At 41.7% G+C, this 26,938-nt stretch overlaps 1 protein-coding gene across 1 annotated transcript in view; it reads left to right on the plus strand.

Annotated features, from left to right (window-relative positions):
- Positions 1-26,938, plus strand: part of LOC123999603 (UV radiation resistance-associated gene protein-like) — a 145,527-nt gene that overhangs the window by 18,901 nt on the left and 99,688 nt on the right. Inside the window, exons 4-6 of the mRNA XM_046305522.1 lie at positions 5,745-5,906; positions 6,053-6,127; positions 6,242-6,327. Of these exons, the coding sequence (XP_046161478.1) occupies positions 5,745-5,906; positions 6,053-6,127; positions 6,242-6,327 (323 nt within the window). The remainder of the gene's footprint in view (positions 1-5,744; positions 5,907-6,052; positions 6,128-6,241; positions 6,328-26,938) is intronic.

Below are 26,938 nucleotides of genomic sequence, written 5' to 3' on the forward strand. Positions count from 1 at the left end.
GACCTTGCTGCAGAAACAAACTTTAAAACGAAAGGAAACTTCTTGGCAGGGAAAAAACTAATTTGAATAAATAATACAATTTGAGAATGAAATCCTTTGATGTAACGAATTCTTTAGTCATTAAAAAAAACTTGTATAAAATCCACTTTAAGACACTGTCATGAAGCATTATGACCCTCCTGTGTCACTTTACTTGGACTTAGAAAATGCACTTTATGACACTGTCAGGAAGCATTATGACCATCATTATATAAGCCAGATAGGCCGATCACATAAATGCCCTTTATGTCAGTCAAAAAAAGGGTGTCTTGTCCTTCTCCTGAAATCTGCTCTTGCATTCATCCCAGTCATCAGCAACAGAGCACTGGAGTAGGTGCATGTCTGACATCAATGTGTGCGCAATTATAATTTCATATGGCCAATTTCAGAAAATGTTATATAGCAAACATACTGTTGACAAGTAGACCATGGTGTAATGGAATGGTTTGCCTTGAGTGGTAGGTTTTGTGTGTTTTGACACTTTTATTTAGGTGTCATAATAACCAGCCATAGAATAGCGCAATATATGTCATAACAGGTCTAAATGTATGTCATGACAGTGTTATGACCTTTATTATACAACGGGTGGGTTTAATCCTGAATACCGTTTGGTTTCAACGAGTGGCGCGGCGGACTAAGTCACTGCATCTCAGTGCTTGAGGCATCACTACAGACACACTGGTTCGATTGCAGGTAGTATCACAACCGGCCTTGATTGGGAGTCCCATAGGGCAGTGCACAGTTGGCCCAGCGTCGTCTGGATTTGGCCGGTGTAGACCGTCATTGCGAATAAGAATGTGTTCTTTAACTGACTTGGTTCAAAATAAAATATAAAAGCGCATTCCAGCGGTTGTCTATTCCACAAGTTACCACCGGCTAAATCTATTGACGTTAAATTCCACTGTCTCATCAGCCCAGGCACTATAAAACATTTACATTACATTTAAGTCATTTAGCAGACGCTCTTATCCAGAGCGACTTACAAATTGGTGCATTCACCTTATGACATCCAGTGGGACAGTCACTTAACAATAGTGCATCTAAAACTTAGGGGGGGGGTGGGGTGAGAGGGATTACTTAACCTATCCTAGGTATTCCTTAAAGAGGTGGGGTTTCAGGTGTCTCCGGAAGGTGGTGATTGACTCCGCTGTCCTGGCGTCGTGAGGGAGTTTGTTCCACCATTGGGGGGGCCAGGGCAGCGAACAGTTTTGACTGGGCTGAGCGGGAGCTGTACTTCCTCAGTGGTAGGGAGGCGAGCAGGCCAGAGGTGGATGAACGCAGTGCCCTTGTTTGGGTGTAGGGCCTGATCAGAGCCTGGAGGTACTGAGGTGCCGTTCCCCTCACAGCTCCGTAGGCAAGCACCATGGTCTTGTAGCGGATGCGAGCTTCAACTGGAAGCCAGTGGAGAGAACGGAGGAGCGGGGTGACGTGAGAGAACTTGGGAAGGTTGAACACCAGACGGGCTGCGGCGTTCTGGATGAGTTGAAGGGGTTTAATGGCACAGGCAGGGAGCCCAGCCAACAGCGAGTTGCAGTAATCCAGACGGGAGATGACAAGTGCCTGGATTAGGACCTGCGCCGCTTCCTAAAACACATGTAGACATAATCTCACATTTTCTTTTAGACTAACATTTCGTTTTCAACCGTGGAGATTTGTATACATCTTAATGTCTGTATCTTCGACATTTGCAACATTGTTTCAATATTCAAATTCTATCTCCAACTGTCCCATAGGAGTCGGGACGAGAGAGAGTGGCAGGCAGCGTTAATCAATCAGTCGAACACACGAATCAGCTGGCATTTTAATGAATTTAAACAAAGAAATGTACATCAAAAAAAATAAAAAAAAGGTCAAACGAAACGAAGTGTAGCTAGTTTGCAATGATTGTGTTAGCTGTGTTGTTGGCTAGCTCCGTGAACAAAAGTGTCCTGACGAGAGAGCACATTTTCTATGCCAGGCGACATTTTCTATGCCAGGCGAAATCGTGCCTCATTAACGACAGCTCATTGTTATGGATGTATCCAAATAAATGGCACTAGAAAGCAGTTTAAACAGCAGCTACTGTTGTTATTATTTCTGCACTGTTTCACGTGACTAAGTTATTCGTAGTTGGCTGGCTAGCTAGCAAGCAAAGGGATTAAGAATGTCAGCCAATATGGCAATGGAACATTTAGAACGAATGACTGGGTTGCGTCCATAGATACAGAACAAAAATACTGAATGACTGGGTTGCGTCCATAGATACAGAACAAAAATACTGAATGACTGGGTTGCGTCCATAGATACAGAACAAAAATACTGAATGACTGGGTTGCGTCCATAGATACAGAACAAAAATACTGAATGACTGGGTTGCGTCCATAGATACAGAACAAAAATACTGAATGACTGGGTTGCGTCCATAGATACAGAACAAAAATACTGAATGACTGGGTTGCGTCCATAGATACAGAACAAAAATACTGAATGACTGGGTTGCGTCCATAGATACAGAACAAAAATACTGAATGACTGGGTTGCGTCCATAGATACAGAACAAAAATACTGAATAACTGGGTTGCGTCCATAGATACAGAACAAAAATACTGAATGACTGGGTTGCGTCCATAGATACAGAACAAAAATACTGAATGACTGGGTTGCGTCCATAGATACAGAACAAAAATACTGAATGACTGGGTTGCGTCCATAGATACAGAACAAAAATACTGAATGACTGGGTTGCGTCCATAGATACAGAACAAAAATACTGAATGACTGGGTTGCGTCCATAGATACAGAACAAAAATACTGAATGACTGGGTCGCGTCTCTCGCAACCGAAACGACCAGCCCCCTTGGCTAGCAACCCTAGATTTGTTTTGGGACTGTATATTGTGGAAGGATGAAATAGTTTGAATAAATTCATGAACTAATTTTGATTTTTCATTAGTTGAATATGTTGGTAACCGGTTGGGTAAACGTGATAAAGCCCCCGAAGGCGGTGTTTTGGAGGATATATTGGCACGGTTAACACCGGCCCTCGACCAACAACACCCATGCCAATATATCCTCCAAACACCAGCTTTTCGTGCATTATCACTATATTATGACAGGTTATGACAAGTTGTCAGCTGTTATGACATGGTTATGGTGTCAAGTAAAGTTTTACCTATGTTTTCTTTTAATAAGCTTTGGTGTACAATTAAAAGTCAAATACACTGCATTTCTAACAGTCAACAATAATCTAATGAATTCAGGCCTTGTGAAATTATACCGAGGCTAAATATAAGCCTTCCACAACCACAAGACCCACAAATAATGTCATTGTTTTATCAAAATTGTATAACCTGCTTTTTTTGCGATAATCAATGATCTGGATTTCAAGTCTGTCTATGAAAATGCCCTTTTTGTTACACATTTAATGAGAACCATGCATAATGTACATTCACTAATAATGTCTACCTTCTTGTAGCAGGCATTATTTATGAGACTTGCTAACACTGGTCTCCTGAACAATCTCTGAAGCACAAGCCCATGTACTAGTGAGTAGCCAGCTCATCTCTTAAATTGAATGTTTAGCCAACATGGATTTATTTGCTAGCTAACAAGGTTGGTAGAACAGTTGAATTGTTATGATCACACCTTTCTGTCTTTCTCCAACTGTTTGAACAGCATGCTAGCCTGTCTACTTGTTAAAATGTTGAATTCAAGTGGCCTACCTTGTTTATCAGAATGAAAATGATTTGCCAATTCCTTATATAATTGTGTTTTATGCTTATTGCATATTTATAAAACAGACTAGACGGCTAGTGTAACAGTATTTGGCTAAAATGCTGCTAGCGGTACATGGTCCCGCAATAACACGTGTAACAAACTGAGCATTCATTTTCCAGAACCAATGTTCATTGATACTACCATTTTAATTAGTGTCTGTTCTGCGTGCAATTTGAGGAGTTAACCTTTAAATTCTCTATTACAGTAAAATAATGTCTAAATGTGTTTTGGTGTCCATATGGCTGATTTCAAATGCATGCTTTTCAACCGTTCGCTGCCTACACCCGCACGCCCGACTAGCATCACCACCCTGGATGGTTCCGACCTAGAATATGTGGACATATAGGTGTCTGGCTAGACTGCACACTCTTCTTCAAGACTCATATCAAACTCTCCTTCCAGACTCCAATCCAAAATCAAATCTAGAGTCGGCTTTCTATTTCGCAACAAAGCCTCCTTCACTCACACCGCCAAACTTACCCTAGTAAAACTGACTATCCTACCGATCCTCGACTTCGGCGATGTCATCTACAAAATAGCTTCCAATACTCTACTCAGCAATCTAGATGCAGTTTATCACAGTGCCATCCGTTTTGTTACTAAAGCACCTTATACCACCCACCACTGCGACCTGTATGCTCTAGTCGGCTGGCCCACGCTACATGTTCACCTCCAGACCCACTGGCTCCAGGTCATCTACAAGTCTATGTTAGGTAAAGCTCTGCCTTATCTCAGTTCACTGGTCACGATGGCAACACCCACCTCAGAACACGCTCCAGCAGGTGTATCTCGCTGATCATCGCTAAAGCCAAAACCTCATTTGACCACCTTTCCTTCCAGTTCTCTGCTGCCTGCGACTGGAACGAATTGCAGAAATCTCTGAAGTTGGAGACTTTTATCACTCTCACCAACTTTAAACATCTGCTATCTGAGCAGCTAACCGATCGCTGCAGCTGTACATAGTCCATCGGTATATAGCCCACCCAATTTACCTACCTCATCCCCATACTGTTTTTATTTTATTTACCTTTCTGCTCTTTTGCACACCAGTATCTCTACCTGCACATGTTCATCTGATCATTTATCACTCCAGTGTTAATCTGCTAAATTGTAATGATTCACTCCTATGGCCTATTTATTGCCTACCTCCTCATGCCTTTTGCACACAATGTATATAGATTCTTTTTTTCTACTGTTATTGACTTGTTTATTGTTTACTCCATGTGTAACTCTGTGTTGTTGTCTGTTCACACTGCTATGCTTTATCTTGGCCAGGTCACAGTTGCAAATGAGAACTTGTTCTCAACTCGCCTACCTGGTTAAATAAAGGTGAAATAAAAACAATTCTGTTGTACCAAACCTAAAATGCAAATATTGAGTTGAAACCGCTTGTCAGAGAGGAAGAAGTGATCTCTCATATTTGTGAGTGGCAGAGGAAGGGGCTTGGGGGGAGTGTCTGTGAGAGAGAAATGGAAAGGTACACACAGCACAGAAGTAGCAAAGGAGATTAGACCAAAAAGACTACTCTCATGAAAATAAAAAAAACTAGATGTTTGCTATACAGGCATTTGGAATGTCGCGCTAATTCAATATATCGCCGGCTCTAGGTTAGAGTAACCTAGAGCTCCGTCTGAAACCCTGTGAGATTTTATGATGACAAATCACCTCAGGATATTGATGTTGGATTTGTAAATATTTGTCCAGACTTTTGTAAGTGGGACAACAGTTACATGACAGATAAATTAACATCCTGGTTCAGCACCATTTTGTGTGCTCGAGTCACTTTCACACACACTATTGACACACATTAGAATTTGTCATTTGAACAAATTAAACACTTGGTTGTTTTCATTTGCAATATTACTTGAACTGGAACTAATCAAAATGTTCCATCCCAGTGGGATCATTCATTCAGCTGCATAATCCCTTGTCTTGGCCTGTCTTTGTCAGAATCCAACATGGCGGAGCCTGGACTTTGGCATGCTGCCGGACCTCCTTGACACATCTGTGTCCTGCTTCGTGGTGAGGATCTGGGGCGGTTGGGAGGAACAGTTCACACTCCTCATAGAGTGGAAGGTCAACCTGGATGGGCTCAGATACACAGGGCAGCAGGTCAGTGTGTAAACTCACACGCTCATAAAATGTAGGCTACTTTGGGATGTATGCTGACTAGCATCCATGCAGTCATCTAGACAATAACAGCCTTTCTCTTCTTTTAATACAGACATACTAAATGCCACTGCTTTGTTCCTCCACAGATCCGCTCCAGGAATCCAAATGAAATCATATTTGGATTGAATGATGGCTACTATGCAAGTGACTTTGATCATAAGGTACTGCCGACTTTGATCCAGGAATTATGTCCCTAATATAGACCATAAACATTCTACAAGTAGTTTTTCTATGTTTCGTTTTGTTATTGTAAGGTTGAAATGTGCCTATTTCAGGACCACTCTGAAAGGAAGAAGAACAGTTTACTCCTTGTGGACCAGAGTTCAGTGAGGAACTCCTACAGTGTCTTCTCTCTGCTGAGGTGAAACAGGCCGCACCCACCAAACACTCAAACACTCACACACAAGACGCTGGACACGTAACAGCATCTCCCATAGGACAATGTGTCCAGCTAGTATGGAGCTATTTCAGTGCCAACAGAAATTGTATTTGAATTCCATCATTTTGAATTGGTATTATGATATTACATTTAAATTTCCTATTTTTTAGTTTGTAGTGCACAAATTGAATCATTTAATTAATCAATTGAAATTGAACATGATTTGAAACTAAATTTAATGAATTTTGCATTCAGTTTTAAATGAATTAATTAATATATTCAATTAGCATAGGGCCCCACAGTGGAGATGTCATAATACCCATAAAACTTATGGTCAAGTAAGGAAATCGTTCCAAATGTTTTTCCATAATTCATTTTTTCAATAAGGGATTTTATAAACACTTAAAATAAGGGCTGTGTTTAATGTAGGCTTACCCTGGCTTCATGTTTTGATAACCTTGTAAATCTGTTAAAAAAGCTATATCAATATATTCATCTCTATATACTCTGATTTGAAAATGCTAATTAGCATAAAAGTAGACATCATGCAAAACTACAAATCCCTGCAAGCTCCTGTATGTCATCTCTAGCTAACAGGTGTTGTGTCAATTGAAAACCTGCACAAGATAGTTCACAGAATTGTCAATTTAAGAAATTTAGACTATGTTCCTTACTGCATTTAACTAACATTAGATAGTTGATCCAGAGATAATGCCGAATTGAGGTAAAGATAATTATCATCCAGTTCATGGCATTTGTAGTTCTTTATGATAGCCACATTAGCAGCTAATTAGCATGTTATTTTTGAGGGGTTAATACAGGCGAATACAGTGCCTTCGGAAAGTCTGAAGGCACTGTAAGGTCTGAAACCCCTTGACTTTTTCCACATTTTGTCACGTTACAGCCTTATTCTAAAATTGCAATCTGCACACAATACTCCATAATAACAAAGCGAAAACAGGTTTTTAGAAATATTTGCAAATTTATTAGAAATAAAAAAAACAGACCTTATTTACATACAATTGAATTCGGAAGTTTACATACACCTTAGCCAAATACAAATACGTTTTTCACAATTCCTGACATTTAATCCTCATAAAAATTCCCTGTCTTAGGTCAGTTAGGATCACCACTTTTATTTTAAGAATGTGAAATGTCAGAATAATAGTAGAATAATCACATTCCCAGTTGGTCAGAAGTTTACATACACTCAATTAGTATTGCCTTTAAATTGTTTAACTTGGGTCAAATGTTTCAGGTAGCCATCCACAAGCTTCCTACAATAAGTTGTGTGAATTTTGGCCCATTCCTCCTTACAGAGCTGGTGTAACTGAGTCAGGTTTGTAGGCCTCCTTGCTCGCACACGCTTTTTCAGTTCTGCCCACACATTTTATATGGGATTGAAGTCCGGGCTTTGTGACGGCCACTCCAATACCTTGACTTTGTTGTCCTTCCATTTTGCCACAACTTTGCAAGTATGCTTGGAGTCATTGTCCGTTTGGAAGACCCATTTGCGACCAAGCTTTAACTTCCTGACGGGTGTCTTGAAATGTTGCTTCAATATATCCACATAATTTCCACTCTCATGATGCCATCTATTTTGTGAAGTGCACCAGTCCCTACTGCAGCAAAGCACCCCCACAACATGATGCTGCCACCCCCGTGCTTCACGGTTGAGATGGTGTTCTTCGGCTTGCAAGCCACCCCCTTTTTCCTACAAACATAACGATGGTTATTATGGCCAAACAGTCCTATTTTTGTTTCATCAGACCAGAGGACATTTCTCCAAAAAGAACGATCTTTGTTCCCATGTGCAGTTGCAAACCATGTCTGGCTTTTTTCTGGCGGTTTTGGAGCAGTGCTTCTTCCTTGCTGAGCGGCCTTTCAGGTTATGTCGATATAGGACTCATTTTACTGTGGATATAGATAGTTTTTTACCTGTTTCCTCCAGCATCTTCACAATGTGTTTTGCTGTTGTTCTGGGATTGATTTGCACTTTTCGCACCAAAGTACGTTCATCTCTAGGAGACAGAACGCGTCTCCTTCTTGAGAGGTATGACGGCTGCGTGGTTCCATGGTGTTTATATTTGCGTAATATTGTTTGTACAGCTGAACGTGGTGCCTTCAGGCATTTGGAAATTGCTCCCAAGGATGAACCATACTTGTGGAGGTCTACAATGATTTTTCTGAGGTCTTGGCTGATTTCTTTTGATTTTCCCATGACGTCAAGCAAAGGGGCACTGAGTTTGAAGGTAGGCCTTGAAATGCACCCACAGGTACACCTCCAATTGACTCAAATTATGTCAATTAGCCTATCAGAAGTTTCTAAAGACTACATAATTTTTTGGAATTTTCCAAGCTGTATAAAGGCACAGTCAACTTAGTATATGTAAACTTCTGACCCACTGGAATTGTGATACAGTGAATTATAAGTGAAATAGTCGGTCTGTAAACAATTGTTGGAAACTTACTTATGTCATGCACAAAGTAGATGTCCTAACCGACTTTCCAAAACTATAGGTTGTTAACAAGAAATTTGTGGAGTGGTTGAAAAATGAGTTTTAATGATTCCAACCTAAGTGTATTTAAACTTCAAGTGTAGGTATTCAAACCCTTTGCTATGAGATTTGAAATTGAGCTAAGGTGCATCCTGTTTACATTCATCATCCTTGAGATGCTTCTACAACTTGATTTAGGTCTACCTGTGGTAAATTCTATCTAAGGTCCTACAGTTGACAGTGCATGTCAGAGCAAAACCAAGCCACGAGGTCGAAGGAATTGTCTGTAGAGCTCCAAGACAGGATTGTGTTGAGGGACAGTTTCTGGGAAGGGTACCAAAACATTTCTCCAGCATTGAAGGTCCATGAAAACACAGTGGCTTCCATCATTCTTAAATTGAAAAAGTTTGGAACCACCAAGACTCTTCGTAGAGCTGGCCACCCGGCCAAACTGAGTAATCGGGGGAGAAGGGCCATGGTCAGAGAGGTGACCAAGAACCCGATGGTCACTCTGACAGAGCTCCAGAGTTCCTCTGTGGAGATGGGAGAACCTTCCAGAAGGACCACCATCTCTCCAGCACTCCACCAATCAGGGCTTTATGGTAGAGTGGCCAGACGGAAGCCACTCCTCAGTAAAAGGCACATAACAGCCCGCTTGGAGTTTTCCAAAAGGCACCTAAAGACTTTCAGACCATGAGAAACAAGATTCTCTGGTCTGATGAAACCAAGATTGAACTCTTTGGCCTGAATGCCAAGTGTCACATCTGGAGGAAAACTGGCACCATCCCTACTGTGAAGCATGGTGGTGGCAGCATCATACTGCTCTATATGGTAAACATTGCATTCATTGTCTGTGTATCAGATTTTCAAACTATAATTTCAAGTTTATCAAAATTTATGATGCATCCAGAGACAACATCCAGAGACAACATCTTGGTACTTTGTCAGACAGGAAAGGTAGTTTCTGGCAGTTTCTGAAGCCTTTGTGTCATGTAGAATGTATTTTCTTCCAATGAATTTGGCTCTAGCATTTGAACTATTATGAATATATTTATCTTTGATTAACTTAATAATGGTTTGTTAACTTGATACACAGACGATTGATGCAATATTTACCTTTTTTAAATATTCAATTTCACTTTTATATTTTGAACCTGAATGCAATACTAATTCAATTCAGTTTCAAATCATGAAATACAAGTTCAATTTATGAGTTCATAGATTAAATTTGTGCAAATAAATATGAAATTCAAATGCAATTTCTGTTGGCACTGAATTCGTTCCATATGCTAGCCTCTTGGCAAGTACGCTGTTTGACTGCCCTACCAAGGGCATACTCTACCTGTTTACAGGCCAGGGGCACAACTTCCTTTAGCTAACTGAAAGGATTTGAATGGCAAAATATACTTCTGGAAGCAAAAGAATAGAAAACAGAAAATATCCTCATCACTGTCTTACCCCACTCATTACCTACTCACCAACATTCTTATCTCAGTAACTAGCAAAACACTCCCTTTCAACTGCAGATTTGTTTTGTTTTCTTTTGTATTTCACCTTTATTTAACCAGGTAGGCTAGTTAAGAACAAGTTCTCATTTGCAACTGCTACCTGGCCAAGATGAAGCATAGCAGTTCGACACATACAACAACACAGAGTTACACATGGAATAAACAAACATGCAATCAATAATACAGTAGAAAAATCTATATACAGCATGTGCAAATGAGGTAGGATAAGAGAGGTAAAGGCAATAAATAGGCCATGGTTGCGAAGTATGACTTGTGGAGATGACTTGCAACCAGCTTTGCTGTTTTATCTAATTGTCACTCTAAACATTCCTCACACTTTCTGTCATTATAAATATTCCCCACATTGTCCATAAAATGGCGCCAGGAAACTGCCTCAAACGTCTTTATTATTATAGTCTGTCTTTGCTCCCAAGTCATTGAGCTGCCAAAATTCCTTTAGTCTTTAGTGTTTCTTGGACATAAAAGGGCATATGTATTGAAAGCTATAATCAAGTTAGTTAAATAAAGGAACCTTGTCTTCATATTAAAGTAACAGATGGATAATCCCATTAGAATTATTGGGTTTTAATATTGGAGATGCGTGGCCATTCTTACTCCTTTATTCCACAAGGGGGTGCCAAACTATCACTTTCTGAGTTGGGAAAACACCAGGCAGTTTAGTAAGGACTTGGGAGGCATGGTTTCAATTGCTGTTTTCTCTATGTTGCAAAAACACAGCTCTGTTCTATATTTGAATGTGGGGTAATGTTAACACTACTTACAGGGTTTGAGTAGGGCTTGCCTTGGGGAACGCCACAGTTAATTAGAAGTTGGATCAAGCTACATTTAATTACACTTTTGCACTGCAAGGGGCACAATGTTTTGGACAGTTTATGACAAGTTCCTATAGTTAGGCTACATCTGTTAGTGGATTATCCGTCCTCTTCCTCAAGTTTTTACTATTTTTCTTGAGTCAGAGGGTTCAAGAATAAGATATATGCATTCCTTTATGTTATGCATCACTCCTGGCCCCAGCTTGAGGTGAGCTGTACAGTGTCAGGGTGAAGATTCCTCGAGCCCTAGGGGCTTCCTCTGGCCGATTACTGTTTTGTGTCTACGCCTGACATGGGAATAGAAAATGGCCTCCAGGGTGCGTGAGTGATCTACACATACATACCAAAGTTTCACACCAATGTTGGGCCAACAACACACACCATTATTTATTTTTTAATATCACTCACTCAGAATTTGTGCACAGGCTTTTTTGGGGGTTATTTAAGAGAAAATGGTGTCCCCACAGATTTGAGAGGGTTGAATCCTATTGCTTTATGGGCTCTGCTCAGTGCTGTTGAGTCCTACATTACTAACCTCCTTCCCCTGCTCTCTCCATCTCTCCATCCCGGTGGGGCTCTGAGGAATTTAAAGCAACTCCATTGTACCACTCCCTCTCATCTCCTTCTTGAGCCTGAGGCTCCTCTGCAAGCTTGTAGCCAGGCTGATTGACGCTGATGTGATGTGGCTCGTTGACTCTAACATGGCCTAGGTGTCTCTCCCTGCTCCCCTCTCTTTCTCTCTAGGGTAGACCTGGACAGGCTCTGGGTTGTGTCTTGGCTTCAGGCTGCGATGTGCTCACTGTTTAGGGCCTAGAGAGCCTTTTAACAATGATTCATCAGATACATACATACATACTTCTATAGGGGTGTATGTAGACCAAAACCCCACCTCCATAGCATGGAATTGCATAGACACTTCTGGATAGTTCTGAGTATGTTCATTTCTCTAAACTCTCGTGTTCGGAGTTCTCACTGTGATGTCTGGACTGGAGTGATGCCACAGGATTTCATTAGTTCAGGTGCATAGATAGATGTGTGTACATAGTTGTTAATATGTACAGTATCAGTCAAAGGTTTGGACTCGTTCAAGGGTTTTTCTTTATTTTTTACTTTTTTCTACATTGTGTAATAATAGTGAAGACATCAAAACTATGAAATAACACACATGGAATCATGTAGTAACCAAAAAAGTTTTAAACAAATCAAAATATATTTTATATTTGAGATTCTTCAAAGTAGCCACCATTTGCCTTGATGACAGCTTTGCACACTCTTTGCATCCTCTCAACCAGTTTCATGCGGTAGTCACCTGGAATGCATTTCAATGAACAGTTGTGCCTTGTTAATTTGTGGAATCAGTTGTGTTGTGATAACTGACAGTCCATCATTACTTTAAGACATGAAGGTCAGTCAATTCAGAAAAGTGCAGTCGCAAAAACCTTCAAGCCCTATGATGAAAGGAATACCCAGAGTTACCCCTGCTGCAGCAGATAAGTTCATTAGAATTACCAGCCTCAGAAATTGCAGCCCAAATAAATTATTTACAGAGTTCAAGTAATAGACACATCTCAACATCAACTGTTCAGAGGAGACAGCGTGAATCAGGCCTTCATGGTCGAATTGCTGCAAAGAAACCACTACTAAAGTACACCAATAATAAGAAGAGACTTGCTTGGGCTAAGAAACACAAGCAATGCACATCAGACCAGTGGAAATCTGTCCTTTGGTCTGATGAGTCCAAATTAGAGATTTTTTGGTTCCAACCGCCGTGTCTTTGTGAGACGCAGAGTAGGTGAACGGATGATCTCTGCATGTGTAGTTCCCACCGTGAAGCATGGAGGTGTGATGGTGTGGGGGTGCTTTGCTGGTGACACTCAGGGATTTTATTTAGAATTCAAGGCACACTTAACCAGCATGGCAACCACAACATTCTGCATCAACATGCCATCCCACCTGGTTTGCGCTTAGTGGGACTATCATTTATTTTTCAACAGGACAATGACCCAACACACCTCCAGGCTGTGTGAGGGCTATTTGACCAAGAAGGAGAGTAATGGGAGTGCTGCATCCGATGACCTGGCCTCCACAATAACCTGACCTCAATCCAATTGAGATGGTCAGGGATGAGAGTTGGACCACAGAGTGAAGGAAAGGCAACCAACAAGTGCTCAGCATATGTGGAACTCCTTCAAGACTGTTAGATAATTCCAGGTGAATCTGGTTGAGATAATACCAAGAGTGTGCAAAGTTGTCATCAAGGCAAAGTGTGGCTACTTTTAATAATTTAAAATGTATTTTGATTTGTTTAACATTTTTTGGGGTTACTACATGATTCCCTATGTGTTATTTAATAGTTTTTAAGTCTTTACTATTATTCTACAATGTAGAAAATAGTATAAATAAAGAATCCCTGAATGAGTAGGTTCACCCAAATTTTCAACTGGTACTGTTTGTATCAGGCATCGGAGCTTTTATGTAGTGCTATACGGGTGATAAACCTTTTTATTCAAGTGTTTGGCATGGAAAATACTGTAAAAAATACTCTAAACCTATATAAACAGCTACTGCTGTTGTGCTCATGATAGATTTAGGTAGAAATTATGTTTGTCAGTACATATATAATAGGAGCATTGAAGCAGTGTGCAAGTGCTGTACACAGCATGTATCCCTGCTGTCCCCAGTTAGCTATATATTTTAGTGATACATACAGTCACAAAGGATCAACAACAGTCGCAACAAATACTGTAACTTGCCTCACCCATTTTGTCTCTGCGTGAGAGCTGCTCAGTGCCTGGCTATGACCGGAATGGCTCTGATTCCCCTTTCCAAGAACACTTGATTGATGATGCAAATTTGTCAGCGAGCGATTCACTGTCGACTTGGCCCGGTTTGACGAGACCCCTAAGCCTAGGGAGTGTGAAAAACACAACATGGAATAGGGAACACGAGTTTGGATGGGCTGGCAGACGGAGGAGGCCTTACATAGAGTAAGATTTACTGAGAGGAGGGATGATATAGTGTACTGAGCCACTTCCAGTGTTTTCCGTAAGTACATGGAGTATGCAGCCAAATAGAAAAAATAGCCAGCCAGGGAGTTCTGGGCCTCCTCCACACACACACACTCAAAAAATGCAGAGCAAGCTCTCTTGGTGGCCTCTGGTGTATTCTAATGCCTTGATTCCATCTAAATGCAGCTAAATTATTTAATACTTTAATGACTTTACCTCCCAGATTGGTAATATTAGTTTTGGTATTGAATAGAAAGACATGACTTTACGATTAAAATTACTTCAAATGTATGAATTCAGTGTGCTAGTTGTTTTAGATAATGCCTAGGGCTGTTACAGTGACTGTATTACTGCCACACCGGCGGTCACGAGTCATAAAGGCAGTCAAATTACACATGACTGTTTAGTCACGGTAATTAGGCTTCTCCAAATTCTGATGCTGCTGCTGGTCATTAGCAGCATACCAAACTTGCTAACTGCCTGGTACCATCACTCTATTGTCCTTCTAATTACTCTGACATCAATGCGAATGTAATCGAAAATCTTCTCAAACACTTCATGAGCTCATGTTGTGCAACATTTCTATAGGCTATGCAATTGTGCGAGAACAGAGTGATGGCCTCTATTAAAAAGAGGAAGCTCCCCTCTGCTTTCTATAGGCTAGGCCTATATTTACATCTAAACTTTCCAAATATTAAGCACATGGAGTATAGCCTACCTGGCTGGCATGAAAATGAACCATGGGAAAAGTGTCCTCTATTTGCTATTTATGTACATAGATGACATGTATTTTTCCCCCCGGTCCATTTTAAATCAAAATAAATTGTATATGTAAAGACCAGATTAAATCAAGAATAGTGAAAGATTAGTGGAATCTGTGTGGGGGAGCTGGACAGGTAGGATTGGTAGGACAGTGAAGGTGAACAGGTCAGGTGACAGAGGAATGGATGAGACTGAGGCAGGAATTGCCTTAACCATAAAGTGGTATATTTACTGAGTAGTCTGTGCTGCATAACAAAGGAAACAGAATAAAGTGTATCCAATCAAATTCATAATCGCAAAGATCAAATCTTAACAATCATTCATTATTAACATAATTGGGGAATTCAGCAATCCAGTTCATTAAGAAGTCAATAGGAATCATCCTTGAGTCATTTAGGCTTGTAACTATTTATCATAATCATGAGAAGAATAATACAAACAGTGATCGGTTATTCAATCTATAATCCCCATTAGTTTGATATCAGAATCGATCAGTTCAGCAAACAATGATGTTTCATATTTCACCCTTTCAAGTGTCTTCATATGTACATGTAATTTCATTATGGCATAATTGGCCTGTGATGATCTGTATAGCTGTGAATATTGAACATTCACATTACACATTAGGTTTGAAGTGTGCGCTCCATGCCGCGCTCCGCGGTGATAACTATAAACAATAATTGATGGCCCACTCTGCCGATCGCAACAGATAGTTCAGCTGAAAGGTAACAGATTCGGTGGATTCATGGACGCACAAAACCTCTGGATTAGACGGAGTTAAGGAAGAGAAAGCAGCGAGATCGGGCGATGGCAATTTCCTCCTTTTACGGCGTTGAGATCTGTCGGACATTTCCACTTGACCTAATTAAAGCGCCCCTGGCCCAACTGAGAAAGTGGGCATGAATTAAAGGATTCTTCCACCAACTCCATGGCCCTTTTCTACAAATAGTCTGACAGGTGACAATATTAGCCTATCACTTGTGAATTATCACTTTTCCCTCTGCAGCAGACATATATGGTGGGCAATATGTTTGGAACATCGAATGGCAATCGAATCGCAATACATATAGAATCGGAATAGGTACAAGTATCGTGATATCGTGTATTGAGGTCCTTGGCAGTTCCCAGCTCTGCCTTCCAGTATGCAAATTAGGGAGCCAAATCAGGTTTGCGAACAACCATCACTAGGCTACACTGACAAGTCACTTTAGCGGTCTCTGACAAGTCTCGACATGGGCTTTGAATCGCAGGAAAATACAAACAAGATCTTTGGTCTACTTGTTCCGATGAGATACCCTAGACATATACAGTGGGACAAAAAAGTATTTAGTCAGCCACCAATTGTGCAAGTTCTCCCACTTAAGATGAGAGGCCTGTAATTTTCATCATAGGTACACTTCAACTATGACAGACAAAATTAGAAAAGGATATCCAGAAAATCACATTGTAGGATTTTTAATGAATTTATTTGCAAATTATGGTGGAAAATAAGTATTTGGTCACCTACAAACAAGCAAGATTTCTGGCTCTCACAGACCTGTAACTTCTTCTTTTAAGAGGTTCCTCTGTCCTCCACTCGTTACCTGTATTAATGGCACCTGTTTGAACTTGTTATCAGTATAAACGACACCTGTCCACAACCTCAAACAGTCACACTCCAAACTCCACTATGGCCAAGACCAAAGAGCTGTCAAAGGACACCAGAAACAAAATTGTAGACCTTCACCAGGCTGGGAAGACTGAATCTGCAATAAGTAAGCAGCTTGGTTTGAAGAAATCAACTGTGGGAGCAGTGGTTAGTATTTGTTAGTTGTGGATAGTAGTGGTTAGTAGTGGAAGACATACAAGACCACTGATAATCTCCCTCGATCTGGGGCTCCACGCAAGATCTCACCCCGTGGGGTCAAAATGATCACAGGAACGGTGAGCAAAAATCCCAGAACCACACGGGGGGACCTAGTGAATGACCTGCAGAGAGCTGGGACCAAAGTAACAAAGCCTACCATCAGTAACACACTACGCCGCCAGGGACTCAAATCCTGCAGTGCCAGACGTGTCCCCCTGCTTAAGCCAGTACATCTCCAGGCCCGTCTGAAGTTTGCTAGAGAGCATTTGGATGATCCAGAAGAAGATTGGGAGAATGTCATATGGTCAGATGAAACCAAAATATAACTTTTTGGTAAAAACTCAACTCGTCGTGTTTGGAGGACAAAGAATGCGGAGTTGCATCCAAAGAACACCATACCTACTGTGAAGCATGGGGGTGGAAACAACATGCTTTGGGTCTGTTTTTCTGCAAAGGGACCAGGATGACTGATCCGTGTAAAGGAAAGAATGAATGGGGCCATGTAGCGTGAGATTTTGAGTGAAAACCTCCTTCCATCAGCAAGGGCATTGAAGATGAAACATGGCTTGGTCTTTCAGCATGGCAATGATCCCAAACACACTGCCCGGGCAACGAAGGAGTGGCTTCGTAAGAAGCATTTCAAGGTCCTGGAGTGGCCTAGCCAGTTTCCAGATCTCAACCCCATAGAAAATCTTTGGAGGGAGTTGAAAGTCCGTGTTGCCCAGCAACAGCCCCAAAACATCACTGCTCTAGAGGAGATCTGCATGGAGGAATGGGCCAAAATACCAGCAACAGTGTGTGAAAACCTTGTGAAGACTTACAGAAAACGTTTGACCTCTGTCATTGCCAACAAAGGGTACATAACAAAGTATTGAGAAACTTTTGTTATTGACCAAATACTTATTTTCCACCATAATTTGCAAATAATTTGTGACTGTCCTATCAATAGATCACGCATAGCTTTCGTTCTAGCGGGAGAAGGCTACACAGACATTTCTGACTAGCGAATTGAAACTTTTAAATGAAAAGAAGCCTAGTTAATTTATTAAGTGGAAACAGTAGCAAGCTTACAATAAGTCCGTTATCGGCTATTTGGCCGGAGCTTATGGAAAACACTGCACTTCCTCTGAAGCGCTGGGCCTGGTGGAGCAGATGGAGTGGAAAGCCAAGAGAGAACAGTCTAGATGCACCATGGCCTGTGGGGCAATAGCTGCTCTGTACCTTTTAAAATACCTTGAAATAACAGGCAAGGTGATCCCATCTCACCTCTGCTATTTCTGTCTATGGTGCCCCTGGCACAGGCAATTTGACACTCGAATGAAATTACACCGATATCTCTCAATTCTACCGAGAAGACGATCAAACTTTACTATCTAGAGGAAGTAAAAGTCGTAACAATCTCACTTTATCGAAACGATGTATCTCAATCCCTCCCAAAAGTTTTGAAGATAGACAAATTCAGCTCTCTCAAGTTAAAAAATAAATCTAAACAAATCTGCCATACTGCCTCTCAAGACCCCGATGGAGGACTTAATCTCTACCTATGGAATCCCAATCCTTTCCCATTTTAAATGTTTGTGATATACAGTATTTACTTCATTCAATAAAACCATTTCCAGAAACTAACAGAATGCTCAGATCAATTAAATTCAACCTCAGTAGATGGACTAATATCCCAGTTACATTAACCGGACAATAAACTCAGCAAAAAAAGGAACGTCCTCTTACTGCCAACTGCGTTTATTTTCAGCAAACTTAATGTGTAAATATTTGCATGAACGTAAGATTTAACAACTGAGACATAAACTGAACAAGTTCCACAGACATGTGACTAACAAAAATGGAATAATGTGTCCCCAAACAAAGGGGGTGTCAAAATCAAAAGTAACAATCAGTATCTGGTGTGGCCACCAGCTGCATTAAGTACTGCAGTGCAGCTCCCCCTCATAGACTGTGCCATATTTGCCAGTTCTTGCTGTGAGATGTCACCCCACTCTTCCACCAAGGCACCTGCAAGTTCCTGGACATTTCTGGGGGGAATAGCCCTCACCCTCCAATCCAACAGGTCCCAGACGTGCTCAATGGGATTGAGATCCAGGCTCTTCGCTGGCCATGGCAGAACACTGACATTCCTGTCTTGCAGGAAATCACGCACAGAACGAGCAGTATGCTTGGTGGCATTGTCATGCTGAGGGTCATGTCAGGATGAGCCTGCAGGAAGGGTACCACATGAGGGAGGAGGATATCTTCCCTGTAACGCACAGCGTTGAGATTGTCTGATGATGCTGTTACACACCGCCCCAGACCATGACGGACCCTCCACCTCCAAATTGATCCCGCTCCAGAGTACAGGCCTCGGTGTAACGCTCATTCCTTCGACGATAAACGCGAATCTGACCGTCATCCTTGGTGAGACAAAGCCACGACTCGTCAGTGAAAGTACTTTTTGCCAGTCCTGTCTGGTCCAGCGACGGTGGGTTTGTGCCCATAGACAAAGTTGTTGCCGGTGATGTCTGGTGAGGACCTGCCTTACAACAGGCCTACAAGCCCTCCAGTCTAGCCTCTCGCGGACAGTCTGAGCACTGATGGAGGGAGCATTCCTGGTGTAACTCGGGGAGTTGTTGTTGTGTTGCCTTCCTGTACCTGTCCCACAGGTGTGATGTTCAGATGTACCGATCCTGTGCAGGTGTTGTTATTGTTACATGTGGTCTGCCACTGCGAGGACGATCAGCTGTTCGTCCTGTCTCCCCGTAGCGCTGTCTTAGGCGTCTCACAGTACGGACATTGCAATTTATTGCCCTGGCCACATCTGCTGTCCTCATGCCTCCTTGCAGCATGCCTAAGGCTCTTTCACACAGATGAGCAGGGACCCTGGGCATCTTTCTTTTGGATTGTTTTCAGAGTCAGTTGAAAGGCCTCTTTAGTGTCCTAAGGTTTCTTAACTGTGACCTTATTTGCCTACTGCAAGCTGTTAGTGTCTTAATGACCGTTCCACAGGTGCATGTTCATTAATTGTTTATGGTTCATTGAACAAGCATGGGAAACAATGTTTAAACCCTTTACAATGAAGATCTGTGAAGTTATTTGGATTTCTATTAATTATTTTGAAAGACAGGGTCCTGAAAAAGGGTTGTTTTCTTTTTTTTGCTGAGTTTATTTATTGTCAAAATGAATATTGCAACAGCTGAATTTCTGTAGTTCAATGCTTCTCTTGTCTCCCCCTTCTAGCTATTGGGATCAAATCCATAGTGCGGTTTCAAATATGGCAAGGAATATTTGTGCCAAACATTTAAATTGTATTTCCAGGCATTTGCATTTCGTCCTAAATTGGTTTAAACATGATTATTCTGCCCCTTGGCTTAGTATAGAGAGAAATATGGTGTCTCTTATTGCCTTGGAAGAGGTGGTCTTCACTGATACATCCCTTAAACATTATGAACTATGCTTTGGTTCTATTATTGTGCACACCATTTCTATTTGGCGCAAAATTGAAAAACAATGCAACTGGGAATCAAAATTACATGTCAATACTCCAATATTTCACAATAACTCCCTGCTATATTGAAGGTGTCCTTTTGCAACCCCCAATGGTCCAAACTTTGAATCTGTACCCATGCCGATATCATGGACAGTAGTGGTTTGAGAAAATGCAAAGATTTGAAAAACAAATAAAGCATACTCAAATCTTTTTTTTCTAGAATTAGATCTTAGGAGTTCCTTGGGAAACCAAACTACCTAACCATCCCGAAAGGACTGATCGCTATAATATATAAACAACTTTTGGAAAGCTTATATTCTGAGTTTGAACAACCCTTTAACTGGAACAGAATATGAACAAATATGACCTTGGCATCCCATAATCCAAATCATCAACTTAAATATTTGAAGTTTGTTCACAGACTGTATTAAACACTAATACAATGTTTTACGATGAGATTGGCCTCAACTGTTCACTGTGTTCCCTAAATCAGGTTGGCTCATTCCTCCATATGATGTGGAAGTGGGCACAATCTTAGTTGCTAGGGGGTGTGCGAAAGGGTGGTAAACATGGTTTCCATGGGTGCGGGGTTTGGATGGAGACATGCTGGTTGGGGGAATGGGAGGTTGGTGGTGGAGGCCCACTTCTATTTTTTGTTTGATTTTCCTGAATGTATTATTAGTTATTAAATTGTTTATATTTCTTACTGTTATTTCTTTTAAGCGGCAGCCTACGGGTACAGGTTTTATAAACTTATCATTTGAAATGGATAATGTACCTTAGACTGGAAATGTAGGCCCGAGTACTCAAGTGGCTCCAGGAATCTTATTCACAGTTGTAAAACGAAAGCGAATTACATATGTGTATGCGCTGTAACTATATATCATTTTAGCACAGGGTATATACACTGATGCCAGTTTATTCGGTACACCACCCCGTTCACGAAAATGGTTCGCTCCTACAGATAGTCACGTGGCTTAATATATAAAGCAGGCATCGAGGCATTCAGTTACTGTTTGATTGAACGTGAGAATGGGGAAAAAGCAACTTTGAGCATGGTATGATCATCGGTGCTAGGCGTGCCCATTCCAATATCTGAGAAACCTCCATCCTCCTGAGCTTTTCACGTATGACAGTGTCTAGGTTTTACCGAGAATAGAATGACAAACAAAAACATCCAGTCATCGGCACTCCTGTGGCCGAAAACAGCTAGTTGATGAGTGGTCGAAGGAGAACAGCATGAATCGTGCAAGCTAAGCTAACAGGTGAGCCACAAACAGGCAAATAATAGCACATTACAACAGTGGTGTGCAGAATGGCATCTTGGAATGCACAACTCGTTGGTCCTTGTCACCGATGGGCTATTGCTGCAGACGACCACACCGGTTCCACTCCTTTCAGCTAAAAACTGAAGCGGCTCCAGTGGACACTCAATCAGCAACACTGGACAATTGAAGAGTGGAAAAACATGGGCTGATTCACCGAATTCCAGTTTCTGGATGTCCTTTGGGTGGTGGACCATTCTTGATACACACTGGAAACTGTTGAGCGTAAAAGCAGTTCTTGACAACCTGAAACCAGTGCAGCTGGCATCTACTACCATACCCCGTTCAATGGCAATTAAATAGTTGGCCTTGCCCATTCACCATCTGAATGGCACACATACACGATCCTTGTCTCAATTGTCTCAAGGTTTAAAAATCCATCTAACCTGTCTCCTCCCCTTCATCTACACTGATTTAACAGGTGACATCAATTAGGATCATGTCTTTCATCTGGGTCAGTCTGTCATGGAAAGTGCAGGTGTTCCAAATGTTTGGTACACTCTGTGTATATTGGCTGATAAAATGTTGAATCTATCGCAATGTGATTGTTTCACTCAACCAATAGGCTCTACACAAAGTTTGTTGAACAGATGATCCACAGAATTCCACGCTCTTAACACATTGTCAGATGAATCTTTTTCCCCTCTATCAATGCCACGCTGTTCTTTCTCTGTATTCTCAGATTATTTATTTTACTGACCTCCCTCCCTCGTGTGTGTGTGTGTGTGTGTGTGTGTGTGTGTGTGTGTGTGTGTGTTGTGTCTGTTCAGTGTGTGAAAACGGAGGCAGTGTTCTACTGTGAAGGCTAGAGGGGTCTGCCCTGACCCAGTGTCTAGGGGAGGTGATAAGCCTTTCCTGTAGTTAGTGCCTTGCCTCATAGCAGTCGTGTGTGTTTCCTGCCGGCTCTCAGCCACAGGATATTGTTCTGGGCCGGATTAAGAGGACCCATTTAAACAGCTGGCCCACTCCAGGCCCAGAGAGCTGACCCCCAGGGTAACAAACGCCACCATTCAGACGACAGAAAACAAACTGGCTACTAAACCCCAAATCACTACATAATATGGATGTATCTATGCTATTTTGCTATCACACCTCAGGAGTATACTTGGGCGGTATCAAAACAAGCCCAGTAGGTGCTGAGGGACTCCTGTTGTAAGATGTGGTCCTCTGGGCCATTCTTTTGCAGCTATTCACCCTAACATTCCCCTGTGCTCCAAACTTAGTGTGGAAATCTCTTTTTCTTCGCTATCCCTAAAATCATGCGTTAGACTACTATTTCATGTGTTCTATGAGTTAGTTACATTCTCACGTTTAGTATATTAGAGTTATATCAAGACATTATAGACATGTTTTTGTCTTTTTTTGTCTTTTTTTTAAGGTGTTTCAAATGGGAGAAACTAAGAGTCTCACACGCCATGCCACTAGCCTGCATTCTTTGTTTGTTTCCAGCCACTAGGGCCATGGTAGACTCCTGGGTCTTGTTAATTAGTGAACACCGTAGCAAATTAATTATCAAAAATCACGCTTTTCTTATTGGACAATTTCATGTAGTTCCTCTCTAATTCGTTCTGTTTGGTGCCCATGTAGACTGAGTGTTCCTGCTCCTGGTTGTTTAGGCTATATCTCTTTCTTTCTTCCGGGGCCAACATCGCTCGCTGGCGGTCAGCGAACACCGCTGTCAGGGGAGTAAGCACGCTAGGCCCTAACTTTGATCCTAATTGATGTAACAGTGGTGGTAAAAGGCAAGTCTTCGTGCGGTAAGGATATTAGTTGTTTATTGTTGGGTTCATTACCCCCGGCAGCTTTATTGACCTAGAAGGACACTTTGGGTTTAGGCTGAGGTGAGGGGGGTTTCTCTGGTGGCAGGGGAGGAGGTGGGAACCTCTAGTCTGTAATCAAGTGGGAGGGGCCTGGCCTCTCTCTGACCCTAGAAGACTAAAGTATCCTTTCTCAGGGTTGCTCATAGGGTTTCCCAGCATGCATTTCTCTCTTAAGTTGCCATGTATTGTAAACCAAGCTTGTTGACTTACAACATCTTGGAGGAAGTCAATAATGAGGCATCCATCCATCCATCCACAGAGAGCAGGCACACCAAAATATTTTCTGCGGGGGGACAATCTTATCTCCCCCTCCATGTACATAGGGGGACAATGGTGAAATTTGAGGTGAATAGCGACAGGGTAAAATGTGTTGACATTCTCTGCCCTGCTGTTGAGGTCCAGGTATGTGGCAGAATGGAAGGTGTTTATTTGGTTTTCCAACTATGTCACCCCTCTGCCTCTCTTCCCCCTTGCTTTATGTTGTTTGGCCGTTGTTGGGTACCTGTTACATATTTGTGTTATCTGTAAAACATACTATCTATTTTGGGGTTTTATTTTATTTCTAAGATACAAATGACTACGGGTGTGAATGTATTCTATTGGTTTCATTTGTAAGATCAAACAGATTTATTTTATGTTTGATTTAACCGATATGAACTAATTAGTCCGTTCAGTAAAAGTACATGTCTGATCTAGTTGTCTCTCAACCAGCCTATGTTCCAGGCCTGTCTGTAAGGTGTTTGTGTCTTTCAGTGTGTATGACCTATATCTGTAGACCGAGGAAGTGGAAGCGGAGGTGGAGAGGGGCCAAAAACATAAACAAGGGCCCCAATCTCTTGTCACCTGATATAAGAGCATTTCAGAAATGAAACCCATCGTATCACACAGCAAAAGAAAAGTGTTTTGTCAACCTCCTCCCCTCCTCCCTCTTATTATATTTTCTTAGATACCAACTGTACCTCGCTTCCTCGCGTTTTCTCTCTAACACAAAAGATCCACAAAATGTTTCCATGCCCCCGACGTCAAGCGGTCTCTCAAAACAAAAAGCACAGTGTCGGAACGATATGAGGGGGGATGAAAAATGCATGATTACGAACAAAAACAGAGAACCGCTACAAGCCATTGTGGAAAAATGGAATCGACCCAGGCTTTAAGCTATCTCATCAACTGCTTTGTGATTGAGGAGAGCAAGACCCCAACCCCCAATGCTATATAAGGCAATGAAATGTGTTTTGTTTCAATGTGCCCCTACTCTATTCTCCAGAGGGACAGAGGATGGGATATTTCTTCTTCTTTCAATTCAATTTGAAAGGCTTTATCGGCATGGGAAACATATGTTTAAATTGCCAAAGCAAATTAAATGGACAATGGACAAAAGTGAAATAAACAATAAAACTAACAGTAAACATTACACTCAAATGGTATATTATGGCAATGTACAGTGTTGTGAAAATGTGCAAATAGTTGAAGTACAACATGGAAAATAAAGAATCTGTTAATATGGGTTGCATTTACAATGGTGTTTGTACTTCACTGATTGCCCTTTGTCCTCTTTCTCTCTTTCTCTCTACATTTCTCTTTCCTTTTCTCTCTCTTTTCCCCTAGTTGTTTTCCTACCTTTATCTCTGTAAACCAGATGATACATCTGCCTTTGCTGTTGCTCGGCACTGATTGCGAGATTGGGTGTGCTGGCCTGTTGCTCTATGTATAAACCATGGTAAATATTTATTTGGAGATCATCAGTTGGGTAAATGAATCCATGAATGGGACAGGCCATCAGAGCCAGTGCTTTGGTGAGGAAGGAGTTACTACGTACTGGATGTGTATGAGGTTAGAAAGTCAATGCCATTTTTGTATTTATTACAATGTTCATTGATTTTGCACCTCATAAATCCATCAACCCTTACTTCTTTCCTCCTTTATTCTGTGAGACGCAGCATCGCAAACAACAATTCTTTAAAGATGGCTTCTAAGCAGCTGTCTGTCTAGGGAGAGTTCAAAAATGTTGTTGTAATCAACATGCTTTTATCAGGCATTCACCCACCAACTGATTTAATGTTGAAAGCCAACAGATGTTATTATTGTCAGATGCCTATAGATCTTAAATCAAGGACTGAATGTCCTTTTGAAGCACATCTGAAATGCGTACTTATTTGAATTGTAACTCCAAGTAATCCCTAGTTGTCATTTACACTAGTCCTGTTGTAGAAAATGAAAGTTGTTTTATCGTTCAGTGGGTTTTCTGGAGGGGTTTGTGCCAGCCTGGTGGTTGTACTGCTCCAGTGAGGGCATAGTTGCATGGGATTTGTTCACCCCCCTCCCCCCTGTGGTGCAGGGGCCCTGGCCCTCCTAGCCTCAGACTGGTAGAGCTGATAAGGGTTTCAGACATGCGTGAAGGTCTGGGGAGATAACAGCACTCACCTAGGGGAAGTGGCCATATCAGATTCCTTCATCGCAATCACCTCGGACTGATAAAGCTGTCAAAATGTCTTTGCTCTGACGTTTCCTAGGACTATCTCCAACGGCTATCGTTGTCTTCCCAGGCAGGTTGAAATGGGAAGAAAAGTGAATGATTGTTGTCAAGATTTTTTCCCTCCCTCTGTTCTTAGTGTGAAATCATTAGAAGTTAGTGTCTGACCCCACTTACTGAAGATACAGGAGTGATGAATGTTGGTCTGGGCTCCGTCCTCCTACCACACACAGTAATATCCTGAGGTGTCTGAGGAACAGCGTTTTAATGAAAAAACATGGAGGGGGCTGGAGGCACCCTAGATCTGTGGAAATATCTCAGAGCTGGATTAGTGGAAACCAATTTTATGGAGGGTCAGGCATAAAACCCAGTAAAAGAGGCAGTTCCAGGAAGGCTCTGAGGGACTGCATACCGAAGCAAAACCCCTTTTCTCAACAGTCCCGTAAAGTTACTCAAATTCCCCACTTCCACTTCTTCCATGACCACAGGCCACATTCTCACTCTGCCATAACCACGTTCCCCACTGCAACCACTATGAACTCAACCACAAGTGGTTGTTGCATCATGAGAGGCGAGTGTATATAGTCCATGGACTAATACCCAGAGCTGCTGCTCACACATGGACCACATTCAAGTGCAAGCAGTGGGAAAGAGCTGCACCAGAGTACCCCCCCCCTTCCCCCTTCACCACCCCAACCCCAAAAGGCCCATGATGTATGTAGCCTAGATGACTTATTGGCAGACAACTAGCTGCCTTGTTCAGCATGGATAGAGGAATGGAGTTTTTAGCCTCACTGATTTAGCCAATTACCTCATTTAAGAAAATTGAGGAACGAAAGCAACGGATATGGGATACGTGAGTGAAAAGAGGGACGTTTATCCGAAAAGACTGTGGCTCCACGCCACCCTGTTTAATGTAACCTTTACTGAGAGAGAGAGAGGCATGTGTGGACCCAGGTGGTTGCAGTCACGTAGTGAAGAAAGATGTCCATAGTCACAGAGACCAATTTTGTTAAATGTTTTTGATCAATTTTGAGATTGTGGT

Source organism: Oncorhynchus gorbuscha, linkage group LG16 (genome assembly GCF_021184085.1).
Source record: "Oncorhynchus gorbuscha isolate QuinsamMale2020 ecotype Even-year linkage group LG16, OgorEven_v1.0, whole genome shotgun sequence".
NCBI classification, from domain to species: domain Eukaryota; kingdom Metazoa; phylum Chordata; class Actinopteri; order Salmoniformes; family Salmonidae; genus Oncorhynchus; species Oncorhynchus gorbuscha.